Consider the following 27,673-nt stretch of genomic DNA (forward strand, 5'->3'; position numbering starts at 1 on the left):
TATATAGATATGCTGGTTATCATACATACATTTCTCTGATGTAAAAAGAGCAATATAAAATAACTAACAGAAATGGGCAGAAATGTTTTTTTTCTCCTGTTTGAAATCTGTCTTGCACCCACAGGAATGTCAAGGTACAGAGTAGGAGAGAATGCAGGTATGGTAGTTGTCATGCCAAATAATGAACAGAGAGGCATGTGGCAGAGGGAGTTAAGAGGAGCAGACAAGATTAGAAGTGGCTCATCATTTGAGAGATTAATGGTGACCTCCCATGGCCAGTAAGAGATAGATGCAACAGCAGCTGAAACCTATCTTCTGATGGTAGAGGGATGGGTTAAAAATCAAAGCTGAAAGGGTGAAAATGGTACTTTCCACACTTAGAAGTGGAGCTACTGTCAGTGCTTTTCTGCCATCCACCACATAACATGCTAAAGCAGCAGTAACTTCCACCCATGCCACCATTCTGTGCTTGCCCAACTACATCAGACGGTAATGAAGCTGGACCCTCACCTTGCTAGGCCAATGCTACCATGCTCCATCTTCCCTTTCTCGCTCCTTCATTTCCAGGGTCCTGGGAACATCCAGATGGATTTTAGCTCTCCGTGTATATGTTTCACCTTACTTATTCCACTCAGAGCTCCACCTTCCTAAAGCCAGGACAGCCCAAGTCCATAGTTCCCCTCTAAAATCACCTCATTTGTTCGAGAACTAGATAAACGTAGACATCCTTCATAGGACGGGCTGGTTCAGGTAATGCAGTGAGGTAAAGGTTCCTCCGGGGGTTTTTTAGACCAAGAAAAATGCTGTTGGTACAGCAGTGTGTGCAGGCAGAGTCTGAAGCTCTGAACTGTAGCCCTCATTTTAACCCCATCAGAATGTGAATTCATGGCACGGTTGTGTTTGCATCTGAAAGTACACAGACAGAGCCTGGCAACCACACAGCTTCACAGAAGTCAGAGATGTGTATACATTCAGTCACAAGTATTTGTAAAATCTGTGGCTATTTTTTTCAAGTTATCTTCAAACACATCCATACCTCTCAAAGTAGACATATCTTGAGTATAAGGTTATGCAGTAGAGGTAATTTTTTATGTATTAATTTCTTCTTGAATTTAGATTTATTTATTTTCTTTCATGTGTGTAAAGTTCATGACCGAAAGCCTGTAGAGGAAGCTTATTTCTCATTATTTTTCTATCCTGTATTCTTAGAAAAGAGAACAGAAAAACTATATATACAATTAACGAATGTGGCACATAATTATGGATTGAAAGTAGCATTAAAAAGCCCTACATGGAAATGTGCAGATCACCAGAATATTACAATTAACATTTTATTTGTCCTTTATGCTTTAACTTACGAATCTCAATATCTTTGTTTCAAAATATAAACAATAATTTCCTTTGACAAAGAAAAAGTAACAAAAGATGTAACTATAAAAATTAATGAATCCTTCATTGATTATTAGAACACTTCATTGAATTCTACAAAAGAAGAATACAAAAATAAAGCTTACCTGTATGAATATTCCTGAATTATTTTTGAAATAAACTGAATAGTATAGTATATTCCCATTAGGCTTTTGAGGAGGAGACCAGTATAACATTACTGATGTAGAAGTAAGGTTTCTGTACACAACATCTTTCGGCGGATCACTTGGTGCTGGAAAAATGAAGTTTTAGCACGCTTAATTCAATGTGGGTACCTTGTAGTTCCCAAGAAACATTCACTATAGATTTGTGAACATCCCATGTCATAGTAAATGTATTTCTGACTATGCTATAATATATATGCTTCTGGAAATGATTAAATAAAATAGTAGATGTAAATAATATTTAAACCACTATTTTTTCAAACACATTTGCATTTAGCTGCATTTGTAAACAGAAACACTTACAGATTTTGTCCTGCTTTAGGTATATGGAAAGTATAATCTACAGACATAGAAGCTGCCTGAGTTAGGCCTCTATGCTTCCTATGTAGTTAATATGAAAAAAAGAGATTTGTTTCAAAAAACCTAAATTAAAAGGCTTGCTCTCTCCTTGCTGATTATAAACAGAATTTAGGCTCTCAACTAAGGTAGGTAAACCAGATACTTAAGCTTGGACAGTATGATCATTGCTGTTTTTATCTCTTTCCTCAGCCTATTCAAATTTGCAGGAAGGACTCTGCAAGTTGTCTTCAATTAGCCTCTCCCCCTGTCTTATAAACAACAGCAGCACGTCATTCTCAGTAGCTCAGTGACGTAGGAAATTCAAGTTCAGTTCCTTAACCCAGTCTAAGAGAATCTAAATCTCTGTTTCTCACCATTCAATAAAGTGCTCTACACAGCTTGCAGTAGAGTATTGAACACTATAAGTTATCTTATCTCTCTTGCTTTGTGCTGTTCTAGTTTGTACAAAATACTAAAACATTAATTGCAGGGGGAACTCCAAGGTCAGTTCCTAAAAATCCTGCCCTAAAAAGTCAGTTGATGTTTCCACAATAGCTCCAATAGCTAAGACTGGGAATACCTACAACTTGATGATTTAGACAGTCTTTTGAGGGATGGCTTGGGTAGATGTTAATCCTGACAGTGATTGTGTGTTGGGCAGTCATTTTATCTATGCAGGACAATTCTCAAATATGTCTGCAAACTCTCGGTTTTGGAATAGATTGTAGTAATGTAATTTATGTGAAAAAAAGAAATGATAATTAAACTGCATGACTTTCAAAGCATTGTATATAGTATGATCATGTATGAAAGACCATGCTGGAGGTGTAAAATCATTAAAACAGTTCTGGGCTCCTCAGCTCAAGAGGGACAGGGAAGTGCTGGAGAGAGTCCAGCGCAGGGCCACAAAGATGATCAGGGGAATGGAACATCTTTCATACGAGGAAAGGCTGCGGGAACTGGGGCTGTTTAGTCTAGAGAAGAGGAGATTGAGGGGTGATCTTAATAACATTTATAAATATCTAAAGGGTGGGTGTCAGGAGGTTGGGACATCCCTTTTTTCTATAGTAGCTAGTAAAAGGACAAGGGGTAATGGGATGAAGCTGGAACACAAAAAGTTCCACTTAAACATAAGAAAAAACTATTTCACTGTGAGAGTGAGGGAGCAGTGGCACAGGCTGCCCAGAGGGGTTGTGGAGTCTCCTTCCTTGGAGGTCTTCAAGACCCGCCTGGACATGTTCCTATGCGACCTGATCTAGGTGACCCTGCTTCTGCAGGGGGGTTGGACTAGATGATCTCTAAAGATCCCTTCCAACCCCTACCTTTCTATGATTCTATGATTCTACGAAAACAGAATAAACAAATTACAGTACACTTATAGATTTCATTTGCAAATTAAAACCATTTCAGACTTCTGAGAGAGACTCTAAAGAGTGTTTTCGTCATTAGAAGTTGTCACAACAAGATAAAGGAAAGAGCTATTAAAATATATTATGAAATGGTTTGATTTATTTCAAAATTTAAAATTAAATTAAATTATTTTACCTGTCTTGAAGGGAAATGCAAAGTTTTGCTCAGTAAATTAACATAAATACCCATCATAACTTTATAGAGCCATAGAGCCGTGTAAACACAGAGACACGCAGTCAGAAGGAATGTCTCTTCTTGACCAGTCACGTGCTACTTCTACTTCAGTAGCTTTCTTATCTTAAATAATGGCTGACAGAAATTTAAGGCTGAAAAAATTGAAAGATTCATACTATATAAGCTTACCTCCTTCAGAAGTCCTGAATGTTATAATATCACTTTTTATATTGCCATCTCCAAATCTTGTACTTGCTGTTAGGTAAGCACTATACTCATAGTTATACTCCAGGTCTGTGAACTGCAATGACGTTTCTGTTACATTAACACTCCTTTCTGACATTTTATTCCTAAAGAAAACGTTTTTCATTAATTATATATACACACTGTTTGTGTATATATATAGAACTGTGGCATAGGACATAAAACTGAAAAATGCAGTACTGTGGTATATATTCAAATACTTTAGGCTTTAAAACAGGCTGGAATAACTTTTGGTTTTTATTTTTGAAAGCTCACTTTTGTATTGTTGCATCACAATGGGGGTCTTAAATTTGCTTAAAAAAACAACCAACAAAAACCTCACAGAATTATATTTGTAAATTACATCAGCAAAGACAATGATTATGTGAAATATCAAGGAGGAGCCTGTTCATCTAGCAACTGCTATCAAATGGTTATGTGGTACCCTTGGGAAGGACACAGTAGGGCATAACTAAACTGTCTACCCGGACAGGAATAGCGAAATATAAAAAGATTATAGCAGGGAGCATGCCCTACTGTGACTCTGTGAAATTGGTCAGAAGGCTGAAGTTATAAATGGAATAATAGAAGATGATATGGAACAGGAATTAGCTGGTGCTGAGTTAATTCTGGTGGAATGTAGCAGGGGATCAGAATGGAACTCTAGTCAGGTCAAAACCCGCCTAGAAAGACTGTAAGATGTAACATTAATAAAAAGCTGGTATTAGTATAGGTATGAAATGATTATCAGAAAGTAAAATAAGATACAGGAATAATTAACGTGAATTAAAAAAGCCTGCTACTCCTCATTAAATTAATTTATTCTTATATTTAAAAAATAGCAAGGAAAAAAGCTAGCTAATTTCTCTCCTACAAAGATTTCTGTACGACTGGGTGCGCTGTCTCTTTAATCGTATTGACAAGTAAAACCAAGTATCTTGCTCCAGGAGTCTCTGTGGAGCTCTTAACAAAGAAGAGAAGAAATTCTAGTTATAAAAAAAAGGGGGAAAGATAGATTCAAAGTTATTAGATGGGCTGATTTTCATCTTTTGATAAACGAAGACTCATCAGTAAAGAGCAGCATTTGATACTCCTGGAAAAAAAAAGTTACATTAACAAACAATTGGAATAAGAAAATGTATGAGAATTAAAACCCTAAATTCTCTCTATTCCTTTCAGATTTTGAGTGGAATATCTCTTGATATGAGAAACGTGCTCTTGGCAACAGAAAAAGTTAACAACATGTACATTTTCCCCAAACTTTGAATAGTCAGTAAAGAGATACAAAAGGTTGCAGCTGCAGTTATCAAATTCTATGCAAAGACATCTTTTTTTGGATCTTTGCCCAATATATTCTTAGTATGGAAAAATGTAGCTGGTTATAATTTAAGTAAGAAGAAAATCCGCAGCTTAGTGTTGCAAACAGTTCTACTCTGAGTAATTGCATTCCTATAACATTTTATTTGCCAAAAAATGGTTCCACAATCAGGCACAGTTAGGAAGAAGAAAGGTTTGGTGTGTTTCAAGAAAAGTTGATCTTCTGTTTAGAAACAACTGAGATGCAATCAAAACACTGATCAAACTGAGTGCAGTCTTAACAGACTAATCTTCCTCTTTAGAAAGAAAGAAACTGTCAGAATAAAATAAGCCAAGGAATTTTATTGAATAATAATAATATTTTGTTTAAAATTAGACCTTTCAGAAACTCAGGCAACAGAGGTTCTAAGAAACTGCATATTTCACTTGACAAAGATAGATACCATATCTTCTTAAAAAACTGTACCTCAGAGTAAATCTAGTCAGTAATCACAAAAATTTCCTGAACAGGTGAATGTCAAACAAAAATAGCTATACAGAAGTTCAGCAATTTTGTTAATATGCTTTGAAAACTCTAGAATTGCAAAGTCTGCAAGTATGAGTTTGTAGACTCAAGGCATGAATAAAGTTGCTTTGCCGCCTGCTAGCACCCAAAAACACCTTGTCCTGTGACAAATTCCATAAAAGTTACTAACAATCAAAACATTACAAACATTACCCTTTCTGTTCTAGTAGCTGTAACCCATTAAGCAATGGTTACCAAATTCTCTATAACTGTGGCAATGCATTTAAGAAAAGGAAAATTTATTTACCATGTTTATTAACCTTCCTCTTTCTGTTTTATTGAGAAACTCTGGGATCAACAATCTCCCACAAAATATATCAAATGCCTCCCCAAAGCAGCAACAATGGCAAAGCAGTTAGCTTTGTAGAATCAGACCCTGCAATGTATTTTATGAAACTGTAGAGACAATTCTGTGAAATATTTTAAAAATCCTCTCCTTCCTCCTCCACTCCCAAAAAAAGCCATCCAAGGAAGGAGTGAAATTGTGGTGCCTTTCAAGGCAATACAAGTTTCTCTCCAATGTCCTTGCTTCAAGATGATACCTAATGCCTCTCTAATTTTGGATACGGCACAGTAAGGACAGATAATACAAACAGAATATGGAAGGAAAAGGTTTGACTGCAAAAAAGTTAGATGGTTGCTTAATTTAAATGTTTAGAAAGATGTTTCAGATAACAGCTTTAAAAAAATTATTCTTACTGACTCATTTGTCACAATAACAAAAGCATTCAATAAGGCAATATACGGATGAAAAGTTGCATAAGCTCAAATCTTTAAACACAGCCTGCATCAAAACTATAATCCTTATCATGAAGTAATGCTTTCCAAGATATTCTTTAATTTAATGTTTCTTATGGTAAAGAACACCAGATCTTGCCAATACAGCAGAAGTAACAAGACAAACTAGATTTATTGTTTCTGGAAAGAAGAGCTCACTCCTGTTCACTTTATTACTGACTTAACTAGAAGCTATAATTAAAATAAAGCACAAAAAAAAACCCCAAAACCACAAAAAAAAATCTCAATAGGAACCAAGGCCAAATTCTACCCCAAAACTGTCAAGTAACATTAAAATAACAAATATAAGCTCAATAGTAATGTGTTTATGACAACTGCTGATTTGCACATCTGGGTCACATCTCGTTAGGTGTATGTTAGCATTTGTTTCCTGCAGCTTAGTAGTGGCAATAAAACAGTATAGCATAAATACAGTGTATTAAAAGCAAACAATAAGAAAATCTTTTCACTCCCAGCAAAAGTTAATAGATCTCTGAAGAGATGCTACATCACTAGACCAAACTAGGTTATGTAGAGGATAAGACAGAAGCTGTTAGTTTTAAAGTGCCAAAACTTCTGAAAGGTAAAAAGAAAAATATAGAAAAAGATAGGAAAAAAAATCCAAGACACAATCAATGAAAAAAATAGTTTTTTGTTCTGAATATAATAAATAGAAAATATAATTGACATAACTGATAGCACATATAATGACTCTAAACATTGCTTTTATACATTTTTGTAGAAAGGAAGCTTTATTTCTCTATTTTAAGCCTCTTTAAGGTCTCCTTGACCATTTAGCATAGGCTTATGCCTTGCTTTGGAATAGGCCTAAACAGAATATAAAGAAAATAGTCACCATGCTCTAATTAAAATTTGAATTAATTTACCATAACATAACCTTTAGAAAAACAGTAAGAATTCCCACAAAATATGGAATGCCCCAGTTTTCAGCTACTACATTATAAATTAATTAATATATACAAAAGGCTAGTATTTTAAGTGCTGGATGAATATTCATTCTCAAAAAACATGTAATCAACACACTGTAAGAAAACTCTAACATTCCTGATAGGTTACAGATTAATATTTATCCTCAGAACTACTTCCAGAAAATCTTACCAGACGTAAACTGTGTAATAGAGGATAATTCCATTTGGCTCCAGTGGAGGTTTCCATGACAACTTCACAGTGACACCCGACAACTGTTTTACAGAGAGGGATTCCGGAGGAGAACTCGGAGCTATAAAATGAGAGAACAGGACACAACATCTTGTTAAACAGCTAAGATCGATGGGACATACAGCATCCTCTAATAGGTTTTTAATTATTTGCAATGGAAAGTGAACTTTCTATTACACCGGTACAGTATTCATCAACTAATGTTAAGGCGCAGCTTCTTTTCCTTTTTCTGACAGATGATAAAAGAAGATTTTGCACGGTGCTGTTAGAACATCTGTTTCTGTGATTCAATGGAAAAAGTACTTCATGAGAAAACAGAGCAATGGGTAGGTCACAGCGATTCACCTACTGTCCAACTGCATTGCTGTATTTTTTTTTCCCTTTCTAATAAAAGCAAGGGCTTTATAGGTATGAACACATGTAAAATATAGCAAAATAGTTCCCCTGAGGAAAAAGAGGTGCTGGAAAGAATTATACAAAGCACCAAAAGGTAGAAAAATGGATAAGCATGGCATTGAGAGATGATAAATATGTGGGATACAAGGCAGCGGTAAAATCTATTCACTCCATCAAATAAGGACCACATTCACACATTTAACATGTCACAAGGGCAAAAATAAAGATAGACATTGACTGAGACCCTTAAAATTCACTTTAAGATGAACTCTACATGACACTATCACAACTGTGTAGGGAAACAATGTAAGAAAATGAAAATGTTAGATCACGTTTGATTTCCTTCTAAAGTTCATATGAATATTGTGGAGGAAAAATATACCCATGTATGCATCAGTGATACTGCTTTATATTAGCATGTTATTGAGAACTAAGTCTTTTTCTTCATCTTGATTCATGGATATATGTATCACTATGAAGTAATATTAGAATTACACTTGTTTTTCTCAAATTAAACCAAAGAGCATCATGCACTAAAAATTCAGGTCATAGCTGTAGTCATGCATGAAAATTGAGAATATGAGCATAGCTATTAGCAAATCTAAGAAACATTTGGAACCTTGGAACACTGTGTTCCTGTGAATAAAGGACATGTGTTGTGTTACAAATATTGTTGTTTTTCATTTGTTCCTCCTTTCACTACCTCAAAAGTTGGCACAAAGGCTTTAGAACTCTGTATGTTTTAGAAAAAAAAATACTTTTCATGAACAAAGGTTCACTGAATTCAGTGAATGTCTGTATTTACTAGTGAGAAATGGTGGCAGCTGTATTTTATATTTTACTTCTTGTATTATTCTTAGTGGCTATATAATAAAAGATCTGTCATCCTGTAAGTGAATGGCAAGTCCTTTCAGCACGCTTAGTTCATTCTAAAATTCTTATCCAGAGAATATATTTTGCTGAGGAATTGAATCTACTATTTCTTGAAATAAAAATACCCTATTCAAAAAAAAGATTAGATGGTCACAAATTAAATGTTCACAGCAACATTACTCTTGAGCAGAGGTTTAACCCTGACAGTTTGAATGTAAGCCCATCCATCTTGAGGATTTGCAAAGATCCATTATCATCAAAAGCTACATCTTAGGTAAGTCAGTACTCCTTAGGACATGAAAAGAGACTTAATTTGGGAATGCTTGGTGGGATGTTTGTGTCAATGCTGCTTTAGTCTAGGTTCCCAGTCACTTCCCCAAGCAATGGAGATGAACAGACACAAGCTCCTCCAAAAAGTGAGTCATGGTGCCTGAGTCAAAATTCTTCTTTGAATTTTTTTTCGGAATTCCCCCTGCAAAAACTATAGAGGAGATCAACAGTAACTTCCCACAGCTAAATTGGGTACTGAAAGTACAACTTTAATGTGTGGTTTCTCTGCTGATTTGTGACCTACAAATTTGTACTAATTAGCAGGGGATACGACAACTGTGATCTGCCTTCAGCTGGTAGCACAGCACAGTCTCCTGCTCAATTTGGAAATCCAGTGCTACAGCAGATGGACTTTGAGCATTTTCATAATATTAAGAATTCTACATCAGTGTATTTTGCATCTGCACATGCATCTCTTTAGAACAATTAAACAACATCCAAACAAAAGAATGAGAAATGCATCTGGACCATTTAGTGTTTTTCCCTCTCTCTAGCTCACATGTCTGCAAAACCAAACATAATATTTAATTCTACCATAAGGTATACTAGGTTAAAACAATATTGGTAAATTAAGATTTTTAAAACTGATAAGATAATGGTAAAGCCAACTGTCCATGCACAGCAATCATGACATTTCATATAGCTTGTACTGGTAAATAGATTAAACAAGAGATTGATAAATATGATTTTGTGTAGATAGATATCAATATAGAGACATAATTGGAAAAAAAAAGTGTATAAAGCCTATATTAATCTGACATGAAGTATGAGGTTAGTTTAGGACTACAGACAACGATAAATTGCTACTTCTCTTCTGACTTACCATCTTCATCAGTCAATATATGCAGAGGTGAACTACGAAGGCCCTCCCCCATTGTAGTACTAGCAGATACTTCCAGAGTATATTCTGTATATTTCTTTAAATCTAAGTAAAGAAGAAAAATTCAATAAACCAACCATTCCATGAGTCAAATTAGGGTTTTTTTAATGATCCATAAACAGATTTGAAGTGATGAACAGGCCCTGATGTGTGTCTTTAGAGACTGAAACAAGCATTAGGAAAAACTTAACACAAAGTATTCTGCACGAACAAAAGAAGGGGCAAAACCTTAATTATATAATTCATAGAATGCTTTACAGTTTGTCCCTGCCTGTACTCTGAAAATTTACCGGTTAAGGTACTGAGCTCCCAGAATTAACTGTTTCATCTTGCCTCAGTAATAATGACAGAATGTAGAAAAAGAGGCCAAGGTGAGTGGAAAGGGAAGTATACATTTTTGTTCAGAATAAGATCAGAAAGATATGCAGGTGACTTGAGTGCTTACTTTGTTATAATGATAGATATGTAAAGAAATCTAATTAAGTTCCTTGTACTTACATCTAAAATGCAACAAGATATATGTTAGACTCTATACCATTGGTGGCTCATTGCACCACATTATGGCAGGACACAACAGGCTAGTTTTCAGGACAGCTAGCATATAATTTTATATAAGGACAAGAAGGAATTTGTCCAACAAATGAACTAATTGATCAATCTGTTGATCCTTTCTCAGAACAATTTTCATTGACAGAAATTCCAGATCATTATATACTGGCCTGTAATACGTAGTGTCAGAAGAGTGGTGTTTATGACTCTTTGATCGGTTCCATTAGTCCTCTTGAGATATATTGTGTAGGTCTCTATGATTCCATTGGGAATAGATGGTGGAAAAAATGACAATTCGATTTCCATGGATGAGATGTTCCTATAGGTTATGTTTTCTGGCGCAGAACCAGGAACTAAAAACCAAAATTTAGACTTATTGAAGATTTCAGGCAGTTTCATTGATTTCTTAGGCATTTTTTTAGACTGGTTTAAATACAACTTTTGTAAGCATTAAAATTTTTATCCTGTATTTTGTACGAAATAAGAGGCTGAATTGGAAGATCAAAAGCACGTGACAGACACACACTGTAACAAGATGTGGGTTATTTAAAAAAAAAATCATCAGGGGTCTGGAACATCTTTCATACGAGGAAAGGCTGTGGGAACTGGGGCTGTTTAGTCTGGAGAAGAGGAGACTGGGGAGAGATCTCATTAATACTTACAAATATCTCAATAGTGTATGTCAAGAGGTTGGGGCATCCCTTTTTTCTATTGTATCTAGTGACAGAACAAGGATAAGGAGAAGAAGATGGAACATAAAAAGTTCCATTGATAAATAAGAAAAAACTATTTCACTGTGAGGGTGAGGGAGCCCTGACACAAGCTGCCCAGAGGGGTTGTGGAGTCTCCTTCCTTGGAGGTCTTCAAGACTCGTCTGGACATGTTGCTATATGACCTGATCTAGGTGAACCTGCTTCTGCAGGGGAGTTGGACTGGATGATCTCTAAAGATCCCTTCCAACCCTACCATTCTATGATTCTATGATCTTAACATGCCTGACAAAAAGGTCTGGAGCATGACTTTAAATTGGCCTTTTAATATCCCATAGCCATCAATGCCACCCTGCAAGTTAGCTGTTGTTAGGAGATTTTCCACATTGTGTTGCCATCATTTACATTTTGTAAAAATAACCCACATTTTCTTCCTTTTCCCTGAGTGATCTGTACAAACTGTATTAATACTTGTATGGAAAAACAAAGGGAGCCTAAGACTTTGCTGTAAGGGTTCTGAAAGCATCTCTCTTCCAGGTTTGGCTGTTGGGGCTCAGGGTCAGCTTAGCAACAGCGTAGCTGAGAGCTGCCTCCTCCTCGCCAGTGACAGGCTGCCAGGCAATGCTGAAGGGAGGCTGTAGCTAGGGCTGATCCCTAGCCTCTGAAAACTGTTTCCAGTTGGGGCTCTTGTGTTTTGCCCCTGTCTGAACTAAAGCTCCTGTTGCATCGCTGCTATGGCTGTGCTTGGCCTGGGACCTGCTGATCTAGTGCCTTACTTGCAGACTGCTGTCTCAGGCTGCCCTCAGCTTGGCCCCCATCACTGCAGATCTGCCCGCTGTCACTGGGCTGTGTCTGACTTTGTTAGTGTCACTGAACCTGTTAATTCACTTTCCTGGCTCAAGCTTAGACCTGTCTCATCAAGATGAAGCATTTGGCAATCTGGACTCTGGGCTGCCCCTGTCTGCCACCCTCAGACCTGCCCTGCTCCTTTCACTGGGACTTAGTAAGACAAGTCCTGACTAGTGAGGCCTCTGCCCTGCTGGCCTGGGGATCCCCTTGGCTCTTGGCCCCTTGTCCCTTACAGAGCAGCTAGCCCTTGCTGTGTCATGACAACTAGTTTTTGTATGTGTCTGTCTCCAAACAAGGAAACAAGTACATTTTTCATTATCCAAAATTGGACTGATAGCATCACATTCCAGAGAATTGTAATCCTACAACGACAGCACAATTTGCCCTAAAGGTCAAATAAGGCATGGACGTGTTTTCAAGATGCCTTAAACATTCTTATAAATGTACTGATATTTGATGAATCTTTGCATTCAAAAGGCTAAATAATTTCTCCTTAAGCAATAGCCAGAAAGAGGATAAGTGCCATGAGAGGCAGTGAAATCAGCCCACAGTCCTGACTAATTTCATGGTAGAATAGTAACAGAGAACTCCCAAGAGCTCTTCAAACACAACAGGCCATTAATAGGTTGTCTTTCACTTGAAATGCTCTGTTCTCCATATCCTCCCTTGGTTTTACTCTTCTCATTTCAGAAGACATTTTTGCAGCTTCTCATCTCTATCACTGACAGCTGGAATTAATTTTTTTCTTCTAGCATAAGGGGAGTTAGGCACCAAGAAAGAACTAAAATACAACTGAGGCAAAAGATGGAGGTCTAAGTTAAAGAGAATGATTTAAAAAAAAAGATGTCTACAGACATTGTGTCAGTTGAGCAAGTGTCTACACTTACCTATGGTATCTTCTAAAAAAAATCCCCCCAAATAGCACAATGTCTTGCGAGAGTTAGCTTTGTGCTTCCTTTATGACTACTGTTCCATGCAATCTAAAAGCTAGGTGTTAATGTCTTCATTCCTTAAGAGCTTGACTTGTTAGGCAGGCTTAGACCATAACTACTTCATATAGGAAAAAATAAGGTTGATTTTAGAAAAAAAGGAGGAGAAGAACATCATAGTGATTCCACTGTGTCATAACAATCAAGGAGGCAGAACACTTCCCTATCCCTTCTGAGAGACATCAGTATGCACATGTCTTTCCTTACTGAGAAAAATGTGATAAGCAGAGCATGCTTAGGTCCAGAGTTAGCTCTAAGTATAGATAGAGTAGGCAGCTGTCTAAGGTAGCAAATTGGTGAAGAGGGCAAAAGGCTCCCCAAAAGCAAGATCATCATAACAGTGCTACCTGGATATGGCTGAGTCCTGAAGGAAACTAACCTTCATATCTGTCTCCTCAGCCACCTTTCATTCCTGAGTTGACAAATATCTATTCCTCCATGTAAACCATTATCCTCAGCTTTTTCTTCAATACTTCTCCTATTTAGCTTCACTGAAAATGTAATTACTGTCAATATGTTATATTCCTTTTGCTATTTGTCCTACCTTACAGCTGCTTATTTATTTTATGTCTCTTCCTATGTCTTGTCACATGTCTTCAATGGAAAAACTTCATCTACTGTAGTTGTCTGCTGTTTTGTTTTACCTACACCTTCTCCAAAATATTTCTAGTAACATAAATGACTTTGTCTAACACAAAATGGCATTTATGTATGAATTGTGAATTTTTTAACCATTAGGATTAATTTTTAAATAAAAATTCATAACCTGAATTTTAAAATGACACTCACTTTTTGAAATCCTTCCTTTCCTAAAAAAAAAATATTTTCCGGCAAGACATAATTTATTAGTTGTCTTTGAAGATTTCTTAAGTCCATCAGGCATGAAACTTCACACAGTTTTCTTTACTTCTTCATCTTCCTTAGTCTTTATCAGGAGTAGTCAACATAGATTCACCAAGTTTAAATCATGCTTGATTAACCTGATAGCTTTCTATGACGGCATGACCAATGGGTCAATGAAGGGAAAGCAGCGGATGTCATCTACCTCAACTTCAGCAAAGCCTTTGACACCGTCTCCCATAACATCCTCATAGGAAAGTATGATGAGTTAACAGTAAGGTGGACTGAGAACTGGCTGAATGTGTAAGAGGATGAGCTGACCAGACAGAAGACTATCCTGGCTGAACAGGGAACTTATGCTGAAGCTCAGGAGGAAAAAGTGAATTTATGATCTTTGGAAGAAAGGTCAGGCAGCTCAAAAGGACTACAAAAATGATGTGAAGTCATGCAGGAATCACAAGGAATTGATTGTCCCTCTGTATAGAGCACTGGTGAGGCCACACATCAAATACTGTGTTCAGTTTTGGGCCCCTCACTACAAGGAAGACATTGAAGTGTTGGAATGTGTCCAGAGATGGGTAATGAAGCTGGTGAAGGGCCTGGAGAACAAGTTTCAAGAGGAGTGGCTAAGGGTGCTGGAACTGTTTAGCCTGGAGAAGAGGAGGCTGAGAGGAGATGTGATCTCTCTCAACAAGTGTGTGAAAGGAGGCTGTAGTAAGGTGAGGGTTGTTCACTCTAGGAATCATAGAATCATAGAATGGTAGGGGTTGGAAGGGATCTTTAGAGATCATCTAGTCCAACCCCCCTGGTCAAGTGGTGCATTTGGCGGTGTTACATTAGTGGTTGGACTCAATGATCTTAAAGGTCTTTTCCAACTGTAATGATTCTATGATCATATGAATGACACAGCCCAGAGGGTGGTGACCAATGGCCTGTGGCCAGTGGAGTCCCACAGGGGTCAGTTTTTGGGCCAGTGTTTTTCAACATCTTCATCAACGACTCAGATGAGGGGACAGAATGTACCCTCAGCAAGTTTGCTGATGCCACTAAACGGGGAGGACTGGCTGATTCACCAGAAAGCTGTGCTGCCATGCAGTGAGATCTCAACCAACTCACCAGGTTCAACAAGTGCAAGTGCAGAGTCCTGCACCTCAAGAGGAATAATCCTATGCACCAGTACAGCCTGGACCTGCTGGAGAGAAGCTCTGCAGAGACCTGGGAGTTCTGGTGGTCAGCAAGGTAAACATGAGCCAGTAATGTGCCCTCATGGCCCAGAAGGCCAACGGGATTCTGGAGTGCGCTAAGAAGAGTATGGTCAGCAGGTCAAGGCAGGTTGCCCTGGTAAGGTCACATGTGGAGTACTGTGTCACGTTTTGAGCTTCCCAGTTCAAGAGTGATGGACAAATTTCTGAATAGGGTCCAGCAGAGGACTACAAAGATGACCAGGGCATTGAAGCATCTCTCCTATGAGACAAGGCTGAGAGATCTGAGGCTGTTTAGCCTGGAGAAGAGAAGACTGAGAGGAGACCTTATCAGTGTTCATAAATATCTACAGAGTGTCTGTCAAGAGGATGAGGCCAGTCTTTTTTTTTGTGGTGTCTAGTAACAGGACAAGGGGTAACAGGCACAAGCTGGAACACAGGAAATACCACTTGAACATGAAAAACTTAATTCCTTTGAGGGTGACAGAACACTTGCACAAGCTGCCCAGAGAGGTGGTAGAATCTTCTTCTCTGGAGGTTTTTGAAACCTGCCTGGAGGCATTTCTGTATGGCCTGATTGAGGTGAGTCTACTATGGCACTGAGATTGGACTGGATGATCTACAGATGTCCCTTCCAATCCCCACCATTCTGTGATTCTGTGATTTCCTAATTTTCCATTAGTATAAAAGACAGAAAAATAGCTTTGAAAAGCAAACACATACTTTAAAAATTAAATACATTGATCTCCTGAGCATCAAAGTTCACTATAAAGCAGCTGATTACGTGACATTTCCATTTAAAAAAAAAAAAAGAACTATATACTCACCAGTTTCAGAAGTTCTCACCAGAAGTGGGAGAGATGACTGATTCCCATGGCCAAGTCTGGTGAATGCCCTTACAGAGATGCTGTAGAGAGTATACGGCTTCATTTCACTTAGTGATACACTTGTAGATGAGGCATTTTTAATAAAAAAATCACTGGAATCACTGTACAGAACTTCATAGTGAGTTATAAGACCATTAGGCTGCTCAGGTGGTAACCATCTCAGATTTATTTCTGTGGCAGTTACGTTTATTAACTCTACATTTTGGGGTGGAGAGTCTGGTTCTGCAAAACAGAAATGAAAAAGTCCCAACCTTCTCAGACTTTCAGTTAATTGAATACAGGACTGATCTCATAAACCTATTGCATCTTGACATTTACATTAGCTAACATTACCAATATGGCTTCATTCACTCACTCACTCGCTCCCTTCCTCCCTCCCTCCCTCCCTCCTTCCCTCCCTTTCTTATCAATGCCTTACTACTTTTTTGTCTCAATTAATTTTGCTATGTATTCTTTTCCACCCATAAATATAGGAAACTTTTTGCATCACAAACACTTTAGCTTATCTGTAATTTCTTTCCTCATCCATTTATAAATCTGTCTGAAACTGTGTTTATCAAGTAAAAAATCTGTTCTGTCTACTGCTCTCATATAGACTGATCCTTCAAATCTTCTCACTGTCTTCCTCAAATTCAGGTTCTTTAAATTTAGCTCAATGCCATCTTACTGCTTTCTTGCTAAATAACCACCCATCTTATTTCACTCAACCAACCATTCAACCAACAAAGGGACTATATGTACTGTAACTAAACTCTTTTTAGTTTACTGATACACCTGCTAATTGATGACCATGAAGACACCAGTGTAAATCTCTCATGTATTGGTGTGAAGGTCACGCACAAAACAAGTGCAGCTCCGGGGTGGTGTGTTGACTAAATCTACTTGCACCATACGAGTTCATGTGACTCCAGCAAGCTAATAATGCATGGAAGTGTTGAAGGAGAGAGTGGGCTGCACTTACAAATAAAATCAGCTCTGAATGTCAATGTTGATTCCTCTAAAGGCTTCATCACTTCACACCTGAATTAATCTGTCTATAAGCTTTTTTTAAGAGCATACTAAGAACCCAGGATTACACATTTCAGTCCATGTGCAAATACCTATATCCAGATATTTCTGAATTTATTATGGGTTTTTTTTCTCCTAGGGGTCTTGCAAACTACTTTCACTTTTGATTTCTGAACCTGTGAATGAAAAGTGTTAACTGTAACGGATCACTGCTCCCTGGATGACAAGACTGCCCACACAGTTATTTCCCATGTAAAGAAGCTTAATTTTCAGTTGAAATGCATTTTTTTCAGTTTATCTGCCATGGTAAAATATTTAAATGCAACAGCCTCTTATCTTCCACCCTAACATAAGTTATCTAAGATAGTGATAGCGAATCTTCTATTTGAAGGTATCTCTGTTTTCAAGAGTCAAACGTTGTCACTTCTAGGTTGTCTAAAGTTAGCAGACATGAATCTCAACCTGAATTATCTCAGAAAAAACTAAGGAACACGAAGAAGATAACAGTAATTATACATAGTCTTACAAAAAAAGCAGGAACTATTGGTGTTTTTTTCAATAGTTTCCTCAAGGCTTGCATGTATCTCTTAGTAATAAATGAACTGTTGGCCTGAAACTCCACTTTAAACAAATGCTCAAAGACAAGGAATTATGAATTTTCAGAGAAAAATATATTCAAATAATAATTTTCTATTCTTCTGATATGCCTTTCCTCTGCCTTTCAGTTTTGCTGTTTAATTCGAGATTTTGGTTGGTTACTCAAATCATGGAAGACACATAAATCCCCATGATTTTTAATCCTATAATCCTTTGCTCTCTTTTATTTTCACTGAATTCTTTTTCCTGTATTGTAGGATCATTCACAACGAGAGAGATAAATGAAAACTGGACAATTACCTTCTTTAATACTTTGGTAAAAACAGGAAATAACTTTCTGAAACCAGAAATAATATAAACTTGATTCAAATAAAAATATTAAGGTTTATTAGTCACGACTGTGCTCTGCAAATCAAATTCCCTTGTTCTCTTTGTAGTGGCCAATGGCAACTCCAGCTACTTCCCCTGTGTCTTTATGGGTAGAGACTGCCTTGCAAGCAAGCAAGGAAGACTTGAAATCTTCAAGTAGTATTATACCCCACATTAAAACTATTGATCAGTCTTAAAATGAATCAAGAGCCAAACCTGTACAAAAACAATGGCAAATATTATTATCAAACCCTCTAACAGCAGCTCTGCTTATAGAAAGCAATATGGCCTCAGAATTGTTGAAAGCTGAAAGTTTCCAGATACTTCAAAATCAACCTAGTTTCCATATGATAACATTTTAAAAAAAGCAAAAAGCTGGAGTCCCAAAGATAACTGATAATGTTTTAGATGGGGTCTTGGGACATACTGTTTTCAGTTGAAGGAATCTCAGCTCTGCAACTTCCTTCCCATTTGTCAATTAGAGTTAAAATTAGTTGGTCACATCGTAGCTTTCATCATTATTTCAAGCACTTACCTAAAAATGGGCTGAATGAAATCACTGACTCATAGAAGACTAATAACTGCAATAAACACTGATTTTAATTATATGCTTTCTTCCCCTTCTTATGCATGTGCTCAGGCTTCTGAAGAAGCACAAACCAACACAGAAATCAAATCGTCACTTGCAAACAACGTATTTACCGTCTTCAGGGGTTCTCACAAAAACATCATTCTCTTCAGACAAAGCACTTTCTCCAACTGCAGTAGAGGCTGCGACTCTCATTTTATAATTTGTGTACTTTTTTAAACCTACAAAGATTAAGTAAAAAAAATTTTGACTCTTGACTTCTGAAATATACTTATTTCCTCATAGCCAGTTGTAAAACTATAAAAAATGGGTTTTGTTCTAAGAGGGTTTGATTATATATTTATCACATAAAAGGTAGAATATGTATCACACCATTTATTTGGAGGGCCAAATAAGCACTTAGACAAATCAAGACATTTTTAAATAAGTCAATCACCTTCAACCCTGTAAACAGCTTTAAGAATTTATTTGTCAGACCAACATGTACATCCAAGTATCTGTTTTTATTCTATATGCAACATCTGATTAGCATAAATAAATGCTTGAAACCCCAGAGGAATGCATTTTATTCAATTGCTACCAAAATTACTACCTTTAAAGAAGAAAATTATTATTAATGTCAGACAAATACTGTGAAAAAAATATCAAGTTTGAAAAAGAACTGACAATTTAGGAATATTTTCTTATATAGAAAGAGGAGGTTGAGGAAAAAAAATGTAATGAGAAATTCGTTTCACAAATTACTGCTCACTACATTTCACAAATTACTACTTGGCATATTTTACAAATTACTGCTCATCTTACCTAGTTCCGCCTTCCATCTCACATTCCCTACATACCCCTCCACAGCAGACAAGTTTGTCAGTAGCGTGCTAAACTTGCTTTTACAAACAGCTGTGGTGTGTGTGGATGGATGTATGTGGATGGCGGTGATCTGGCCCATCTACCTTGCAAACGATGACATGACATCAAGTTGGAAAAGTAATTTTGTATAACATATTTGCAATTCTTTATTTTTTTTAATCAAATGACACTATACCTGTCATAAGTAAGCTGTTATTTGAAGCTGTTGTGTGGAATGTTCTTTTTGTCTCCAGTTCCATTGCATAAATGGTATAATGAATGATTTTCCCATTTGGATGTGCTGGAGGATCCCAATACAGCAAAATAGAGGAGGAGCTAATATTCTTGTAAGATATATTTTGTACTGAGCTTGGAACTTAAATGAAAAGAGAAAAATGCAAAATTAGGTCAATAAATGGATTTTTAAAATTTTAAATGTTGGTTGAAAGAAGTTATGTATGTTACCTTCAATAGTGTCAGAGTTATGAGATTTTACCTTGTTCACTTGTCCTGACTGTAAGAACTGATGGTGGTCCTTCTCCAACAGCAGTGAAAGCAGACACACTGATTGTGTAGTCTGTGAAAGGTGTGAGACCCTTTATAACATAGGACAGTTCTTCAGCCAAAATGTTCATGGTATATTGATTATCTGTGATTAAATGGAGAAAAGTGGTTACTTACTCAGAACTCTTTTTCTTTTCTTTTGCACTCCAGACTCACTTTGACATGATGACCCGTAACTATTTTATTGCAAAAGAATTAACTTTCATGTAAGTTACAAAAATATAAAGAAAAAAAAATCACAATCTACCTCTTGAATCAATCAAAGAAAGGCTATTATAGGTCTATTTTCATGTGTGCAATAGATAGATTGGCTTAAGTGAAAGAAAGAACAGGCAAGAACTAAAGTAATGAGGTTTATATTGACAGCTATCTCAAAAAAAAAAATGAGATAAATCCCCTAGGAACCTGTAAAAGGAATATTTATATATGACCTAATCTGTCCAGTGACTTCAGAACCATGGCTCCTAGGTTGATGGAGCTTTCAGTTTTGTTTTTGATTTTTTTTTTTAACTGATGAAGACAGATTTCTTCTTTCTTGCCCTCCCAAGAGTGCTATAATAACTATACTTGAAATGGATTTCCCTCTAGATCCCTTTGCACTGGTATTTTTAGCAGAAGAGTTGTTGTCAGCAGAATGAAGAAGTCACACATGCCCACATAGTCACTGGTGCATCTGCAATAATGTTCAAAGTCAGTCACAATCCAACTGTGTTAGTAAAAATTTTCTATTATCAAGCAGCCATCATGCCACTGTAACACAAAAAAACACAAATGCTTCACATAGCTCAGTACCAGGCTCAGAGTTTTGTGAGATCAGCATTAAAGTGAAGGCATCTAAAAATCAGCAGAGCCTGTTGGAAATTTGACTGTCCACAGCTTTACCTACCATAATAGCTACTATAAAATATTAGTCATATGCTAGATTACAACAATCTGTCTGAAATAAATTTTTCGGCAACACAGACATCTTGTAGCAACTCAATACTTCAAGCTGAATGAAGCCATAAAACGAAGATTCACATGTAAAGCACCGTATGTTTTCTCTGCATGACAATGAAGATTCTTCAGGATTAATATAGGACAGAAAAAATCCCCTGTAGTTAAACTCATGTATTAAATTCTAGTTTTAGAATATGGAGGAAGTTGGAGACTTTCATAAAAATAAAAACCCAACCAACATTACTTTCTCCACACTGTTCAAAAATCAGTGCAAAAATTTAGAGCGGTATTTTAAGTCCCTGCCTGTCAATTGAGACCTGCTTAATGATTTGTAAATATCCATACTTGGTAAAGAAACACTGGTCCATTGATAATACAGAACAAGTGTACACACTAATGACATCACTGTGTCATGGGGTCATCTCCACCTGTTTGTCACCCATATAGCAAAGTTGTAACTTTTTGACCTATTTACCTTCACTGACATTTGAAAACCTATTAGTCAAAAGGCTTAGAGAAATCAAGGTCTCTGAAGGGCTTGGAGATATGTTAATCCCTGACAATCACACCTGCTTTGGCAACTGTAATAACTGATTGTCTATGCAGCTTGGCTGATGGCTTTCGGGTGCTCCTTTCACTAGGAAGAAGGTCAGCTGGGTGACAAGGGGCTAGTTCCTGCCTGTGTGGCATTCCCATTTGCTTCAGAAGGTTATTTGGTAGTAAAAAAAATCTGACTCCAGCAAATGACCCATTCATAATTTGCTTGAACCATGTGCTAAAGATCATATCTGGGACAATGATGGGGGTCCCTTAGAACAAAGAAGCAGGCAGAAAAATATCCTGAAACATCTTACCCAAAGCAGAGTGTAATTCCGCAGCTCCATTTCTAGCAGGCAAATTGTCACCAGATACACTTGTAAATACTACCGGGGAAGCTGTCTGAATGCTGGAAAACATCTCAGCTGAACCTTCATATAATTCATTGGCTGTTTCCATTGAATTCCAAGCGGGAGAAGGTTTGACATTTTCATTTATCACGTAGGGTTCCAAAGAATCAATCAAATACTAAAAATTAGAAAGACAAACATAAATCACAAACCTCATCATCACTAAATTCTTTAATTAAATTTATGTCTCATAGAGAAATATTGTTTGTGGTTTTGTGCACAGACATGCACCATATAAATGTTGGTATACAAGCCTTATCTTTCATTACAACAATAACTTTGCAAAATAGAATATTTCTCATGAAAAGGCTCAGCTGTCTGTAGCTTATGACCTTTTCTATTAATTTTTATTGTTTAAACAAACACTATCTTCTTTTTTTCCTTTCAATTTATTAAAATACATATTTCTTATACAAAAGAGGCAATTTTAGAGGAAGGTATATAATGTAATATCCTTGAAGTTATATTGGATAGACACATGTTTGATCTTGGGAGATTCCATTTGTACTGAACATGCTCTGAAACAGGGTTACAGACTCTGAAAATAAGAGGGTTTCAGATGCCCCTATTAGGCTCTGAAAAAAAGGAAAAACAGTTTGAGTGAAAGGCAATAAGAGGGAGAAAAGCAGAAGTTAATGAATAAAGGGGAGAGGGAAAATCAGGGAATATACATGTGAAAAATGAAAGAGAGGTAAGTGATGTAGAAGTCCATAGCACAGAATGGGCAAAAGTCAAATGTTGCAAAGGGATGGGAGCATATATAAGGGGAGTAAGAACTACAAAAAGAGGGGGAAAAGCAGAAGAGAAAAGAGAGAGAAGCTAGAGAATAGGTACAAAATGGTGTGTAAGCACTAGATCATTATGCCCCTTCAGAATCTGGGACTGAATCCAGGACTCCAGTGTCCCTAAATTGTTCTGCTGTCATCTGTGAACACTCCCCACTCACACATATGGCCCTCTTCACTGCCAGAAAGAGATGCTTTTACAGTGATGTAACTAATACACATTAGCTCTTTCCCTACAGACTCTGGATGGAGAGAGGGCAAAGTACCTTTTTTACTGCTTTCAGTATGGGGGTGACTAACCACGGGCAGAGATACAGCATCAACCTCATGTAAGTACTAATAGGTAAAATCTATGAATGCCCCATCTTCACCAACATTTCATAGCAAAATAGTAGCCCACATGGAAATACTTTTTGCTTCTGAGGCTTTTCCACATATAAGACACAGCTTTGTTATTGCTATTAGTTACTGAGTACACTTAGCAGCGTGGATCTGACTGTTCAAACCCTGCAGATGCTCTAAGCTTGGGTCAATGGGGTTCTAAGTAAAATAGCATTTATTATGATTTGGTTTGATTTTTAATTAGAAAATTACACTCGATAAACTATAATAAAGCAGCAATGATGATACACTAAGAACTCAAAAATTAGGAAATCCCATCATTAAATCCTGTCTGTGCAGACAATTTTCTTTTTTTTCTTCTGTCTATACAATGATATAATCTTTAATTACAGACTTATAGGCTTTAATTTTACAAGGATTCCTGCCTGGTTTAATGAATGGATCCTTATCCTCATTTTTTTTCCCCTTAGTCCTTATTCATTGTTTGGCTCCAGGGCTCTCTTTAATGTATATCATTCAACTTGAAAGCAGACTTCTTCATTGAGCTCTACATCAAAAACTTAGATTCTGTGTCAGATCCAGAGAGAGATATCACTTTCTAAAAAAAGGAATTATGCAAACTTTAGGCACCTATGTACAAAATACAGACCAAAAAGCCCTATTCTACCTCAGAAAGCACTCAGTCCTGAGCTGAAAGTTTGCTAGGGGCCTACAGTTTTGCACTGTATGCTCAGAGCTGCCCCATCTAAGCACGTTGAGCACATCAGCATCCAAAATCCAGAAGCCAGACTACCTGACAGCATAAGTCCCCTAAAAGATTTGACCTTGTAGATGTGCAGTACACAACCACAGCATGGACTTCAGCATGTAGTATCAGACATGTAAATTCAAGGATACAAATGGAGGCAGAAAGTCTAGGGGTGCTTGCCTTGCAAGCAGGGCACTTAACCAGCCTCGGGAGATTTCTGTTGAATTCACTTCACCAGATTCACACCCACATCATCTAGGAGTTTGCCTGAGTGGCTCTGTATCAATCTAGGTGCCTGAATCTGTACTCTCACTGTTAGGTCACCTGATATGCAAAGAACTCAAGGGCTAGGAAGTGCTAGAAGACTGGGCCATGGCTTCCTGCCTTCAGTACTTCAGACAATCTGGATCATTCTGCCAGAACAATGTCTGGCTTTCATGTTGTGGAAATAGCACTACCGGAATATATTTTAAACTCAGCCAGAGAAAGAAGGTGGGTGAGGAAAGTGGCTTTTAAAAGTATTGATAACTCATCATTGGTGATTAATTCCACATTCCAAGATAAGACAGAGAAACAAATTTAATCTAGCAAAAAAACCCCATTTTTTAAAAAATTATTACCTTGGTTTTCCCTTCAAGAATACTGTTTTCCAGAATCACTTCTGTTTCTTGCAAGTGTACTTTAACTCTGTACTGGGTAATGATTCCATTTGGCTGTCGTGGCTTCCTCCAAACAATTTTTATATATGTGGCTTCCACTTCTGCAATATGTAAGTCTGATACAGCACCTGGGACTAAATATTCAAGAAGAAATTTGATGTAATTAAACATCTGTGATTATAACAAGCTTTTTCAGCACTGCATGCAAAATACAATAGGCATTTAACCAAATTTCACAGCCTTATCTTTTCAGTTGCTCTTGTGCAAGTAGAGAGTTACTTCACATGTCTTCTTAGCAAACAAGACACAGTTCTAAAAATAGGCAGAGTGTATTAACATATAGGACATATACATGAATATGGTCAGTTCCTAAAATGATGTAGAGCTGAAGAGCTCCACTGAAGTCAGTGCATTGCAAGTAAGTAGACCTTTGCTACCTTCCTATATAAGAATTTTAAGTATATTGAAAAGAAAAGCTTAATTCTGAAGACATCAAAACCATACAAGAATGAAATATAAAGATGGGAAAAAAATAATGAATGTGCTCATTTCCCTTTTATAAGGGGTTTTAGTTCAATTTCTTCTTTAACTATGCAGTAATAATGATACTGCACTTCACACAGGACTGCCAGAGATCATAAATATTTCTAATCAATGGAATGATACTCAGACTTAATATGAAAAGTATTCTTTTCTTACTATACCCCAGAAAAAGCCAAACTTTAAATTATTTGCATAATGAGCATTTGTAGATTTGGCATTAAAATGAGTCATTCTATGTCACTCTAAAAAAAACCACCAAAACCTCTTTGGCTCCTGCCTAAGTTTAGACAGAAGATGAGTGTGACTGTACTGAGGCAGGCCATCTCCAGAAACTGTCTCTGAGAGATGACAGAAGCAGATACTTCAGACAAGAATATGATAAATAAGGATAAGTGTTCCTCCTGCTGTTACACCTTGACAACAAGCATTGCAGTAATCACTGATTGAGAGATTTTCTAAATTTGTGCCATGTGGCATTAAAGTAACACAGAAATAACTACCTTGAAACTGCCTGCCTGTTGTCCACTGATTCTCTTTTGTTTTTCTGGTTGCATCCTCAGATGCAGACAAACAGTCTTGCACAATCTCATGCACATGCAAGATAAAACTGCATTTCTACACAGCAAAGGACTCTCCATGGTGAGTTGAGGATTGGGAGCTGAAACTCCTACATGATAGCAGAACCAACCATTCGACTGACTGCCCCAGATCTCGATGCTAGGTCTACCTCAGAGCTATGGTCCCCGCTAAAGGTGGCTCTATTAGAGACCGGTATGGAGCCTTGGATTTGGCGAAAATTAGTCAAAACGTTTCCTAAGAAACATCAGACTGAAGAAACTAGCCGTGAGGCATCCCGCGCGGTTCTTTCTTTTCCATTTGCTGCCATCTAACGGCTAAGAGGCAGACCTGCAACTTAATTATAGTATCTAAAAATAACTTCCTTCACTCAGGCAGAAACTACCTTTCCTTCACAATTTCTTAAGGCTTCTCACAGCAAGTAAATTTGGTGACAGTGTATGAACTCCATAAAAATGGATAAATAAATGGACACATTTTCAGCTCATTTCTTTCATTATGTCTTAATCCCTTTCTTGTGACACATTTGTAAACACACCCATTCTTTGCAAAGTACCTAAAGAGCTCTGAAGGGAAAACTGAAACTAGTTAGCACGTACAGCCCATTTACTTCACTTCTCTATGCTTGCTTACCATCTGCAGGAGTGAAAACTGTAAGGTTAGTCTTTGGCCCCACTCCAGCACTTGTCTCAGCACTGACATAGACATCGTATGTTGTAAACGGCACAAGGTTACTAAATACAAACTTATGGTCTTTTGTGCTGTTATCCAGAATATGACCTGGAATGAAAAATGAAGAGATTCTAGCTCAAAATAAAAGCAGTCCACAGTTACTTTCCAGGATGATGAACAACGAAAAGACAAATTTGTTAGTGAAAAAGTTGATTTGGTGTTAGCTTAATCAGAAATGGTAGTGAATGTCTGCAGAAAAAACCCAAACAAACACTCAAGAAGATATTAGTTTTAACTGGAAGGGATATTTTTTTGTTTATAAATTAGTTTCTATCGCTTTTCCTATGTGATCCCATAACAACATTACTATACAGCTCATTAACTTCTTACTTAACTACAGACTGTTACATAATTTTTTTATGTATACACATATCTGAGTTAAAAAATTACAAAGCCATCAAAACAGACTCATACAGTCACAGTCATGAAGATCTCACAGAAATCTTTAACAGGAAAAGGGTAAAAGTAAGATACAGAATGGCATCCCAATTCAGCTCCTAGCTTATCCTATTCTCCCTCTAAAAAGAGTGAGGAAAGTTGGTTTCCTCCACACTTAAAGAATACCTGATGTAAATTTAATTGCATGTTCTTTCTCATGATGAACTGACCTGAAGAACATCTAACATTAGAAAGGATACATAGCACTACTTTCAAATACTTGTTTTTGGTTGTCAGAGATGCTAAAAATGCAAGTGTAAGGAATGAATCATAGAAAAGAACAAAATAAAACCATCAATTTGGACTTACCAGATGGCCCATACAGCTCAACTCGGTAACTAAACTTTCCTGTTACTATGGTTGGTGCGTCCCACATCACTAAGAAAGACTTTGCTGTAATGTTGCTGTTGGCAAAATTTTGTGGTGGATCTTCTGGAACTTAAACAATATTGGAAAAAATCTTTGAACATAAAATAATTTATATTAGGATTTCCAAGAACCACATATCAGACAAATCATTTTAAACATAAACTGCATTAAAAGCACATCTCATTAAAGTGGCTTACTTTCATTTCTTTAAGGTAATGTTTGCAAAACCTATAAAGTGAGCAAGTAATTGTTAAAAGACAAAGGTGGCAGGGATTTTAACAAGTTTAGTGTGGATTTAATCATGATAGAGACTACATAAAGAAAACCCTCATATGTGATTATGAGGCTAAGCAATACAGAGATCACATTAAGGATGTTTTTCTTCCTTGGTTCTTTTTCCATATAGATAATACTTCATAGTGAAGATTTCTGACAGCACTGATGATATACATTATTATCCAAAAAGGAAAACTTGGAACCAATTAAGCCTGAAAAACCATTTCATACTTGAGTAATATTCATGA

At 36.9% G+C, this 27,673-nt stretch overlaps 1 protein-coding gene across 1 annotated transcript in view; it reads right to left on the reverse strand.

The window, feature by feature from the left end:
• Positions 1-27,673, reverse strand: part of PTPRQ (protein tyrosine phosphatase receptor type Q) — a 110,863-nt gene that overhangs the window by 70,498 nt on the left and 12,692 nt on the right. The window contains exons 7-19 of the mRNA XM_062016781.1: positions 27,090-27,218; positions 26,244-26,390; positions 24,453-24,625; positions 21,865-22,075; positions 20,004-20,156; positions 19,704-19,883; positions 18,778-18,885; positions 16,042-16,323; positions 10,795-10,977; positions 10,019-10,120; positions 7,537-7,657; positions 3,705-3,865; positions 1,515-1,660 (exon numbers count right to left, since the gene is read on the reverse strand). Of these exons, the coding sequence (XP_061872765.1) occupies positions 1,515-1,660; positions 3,705-3,865; positions 7,537-7,657; positions 10,019-10,120; positions 10,795-10,977; positions 16,042-16,323; positions 18,778-18,885; positions 19,704-19,883; positions 20,004-20,156; positions 21,865-22,075; positions 24,453-24,625; positions 26,244-26,390; positions 27,090-27,218 (2,096 nt within the window). The remainder of the gene's footprint in view (positions 1-1,514; positions 1,661-3,704; positions 3,866-7,536; positions 7,658-10,018; positions 10,121-10,794; positions 10,978-16,041; positions 16,324-18,777; positions 18,886-19,703; positions 19,884-20,003; positions 20,157-21,864; positions 22,076-24,452; positions 24,626-26,243; positions 26,391-27,089; positions 27,219-27,673) is intronic.

Source organism: Colius striatus, chromosome 1, assembly GCF_028858725.1.
Source record: "Colius striatus isolate bColStr4 chromosome 1, bColStr4.1.hap1, whole genome shotgun sequence".
In the NCBI taxonomy this organism is placed as follows: domain Eukaryota; kingdom Metazoa; phylum Chordata; class Aves; order Coliiformes; family Coliidae; genus Colius; species Colius striatus.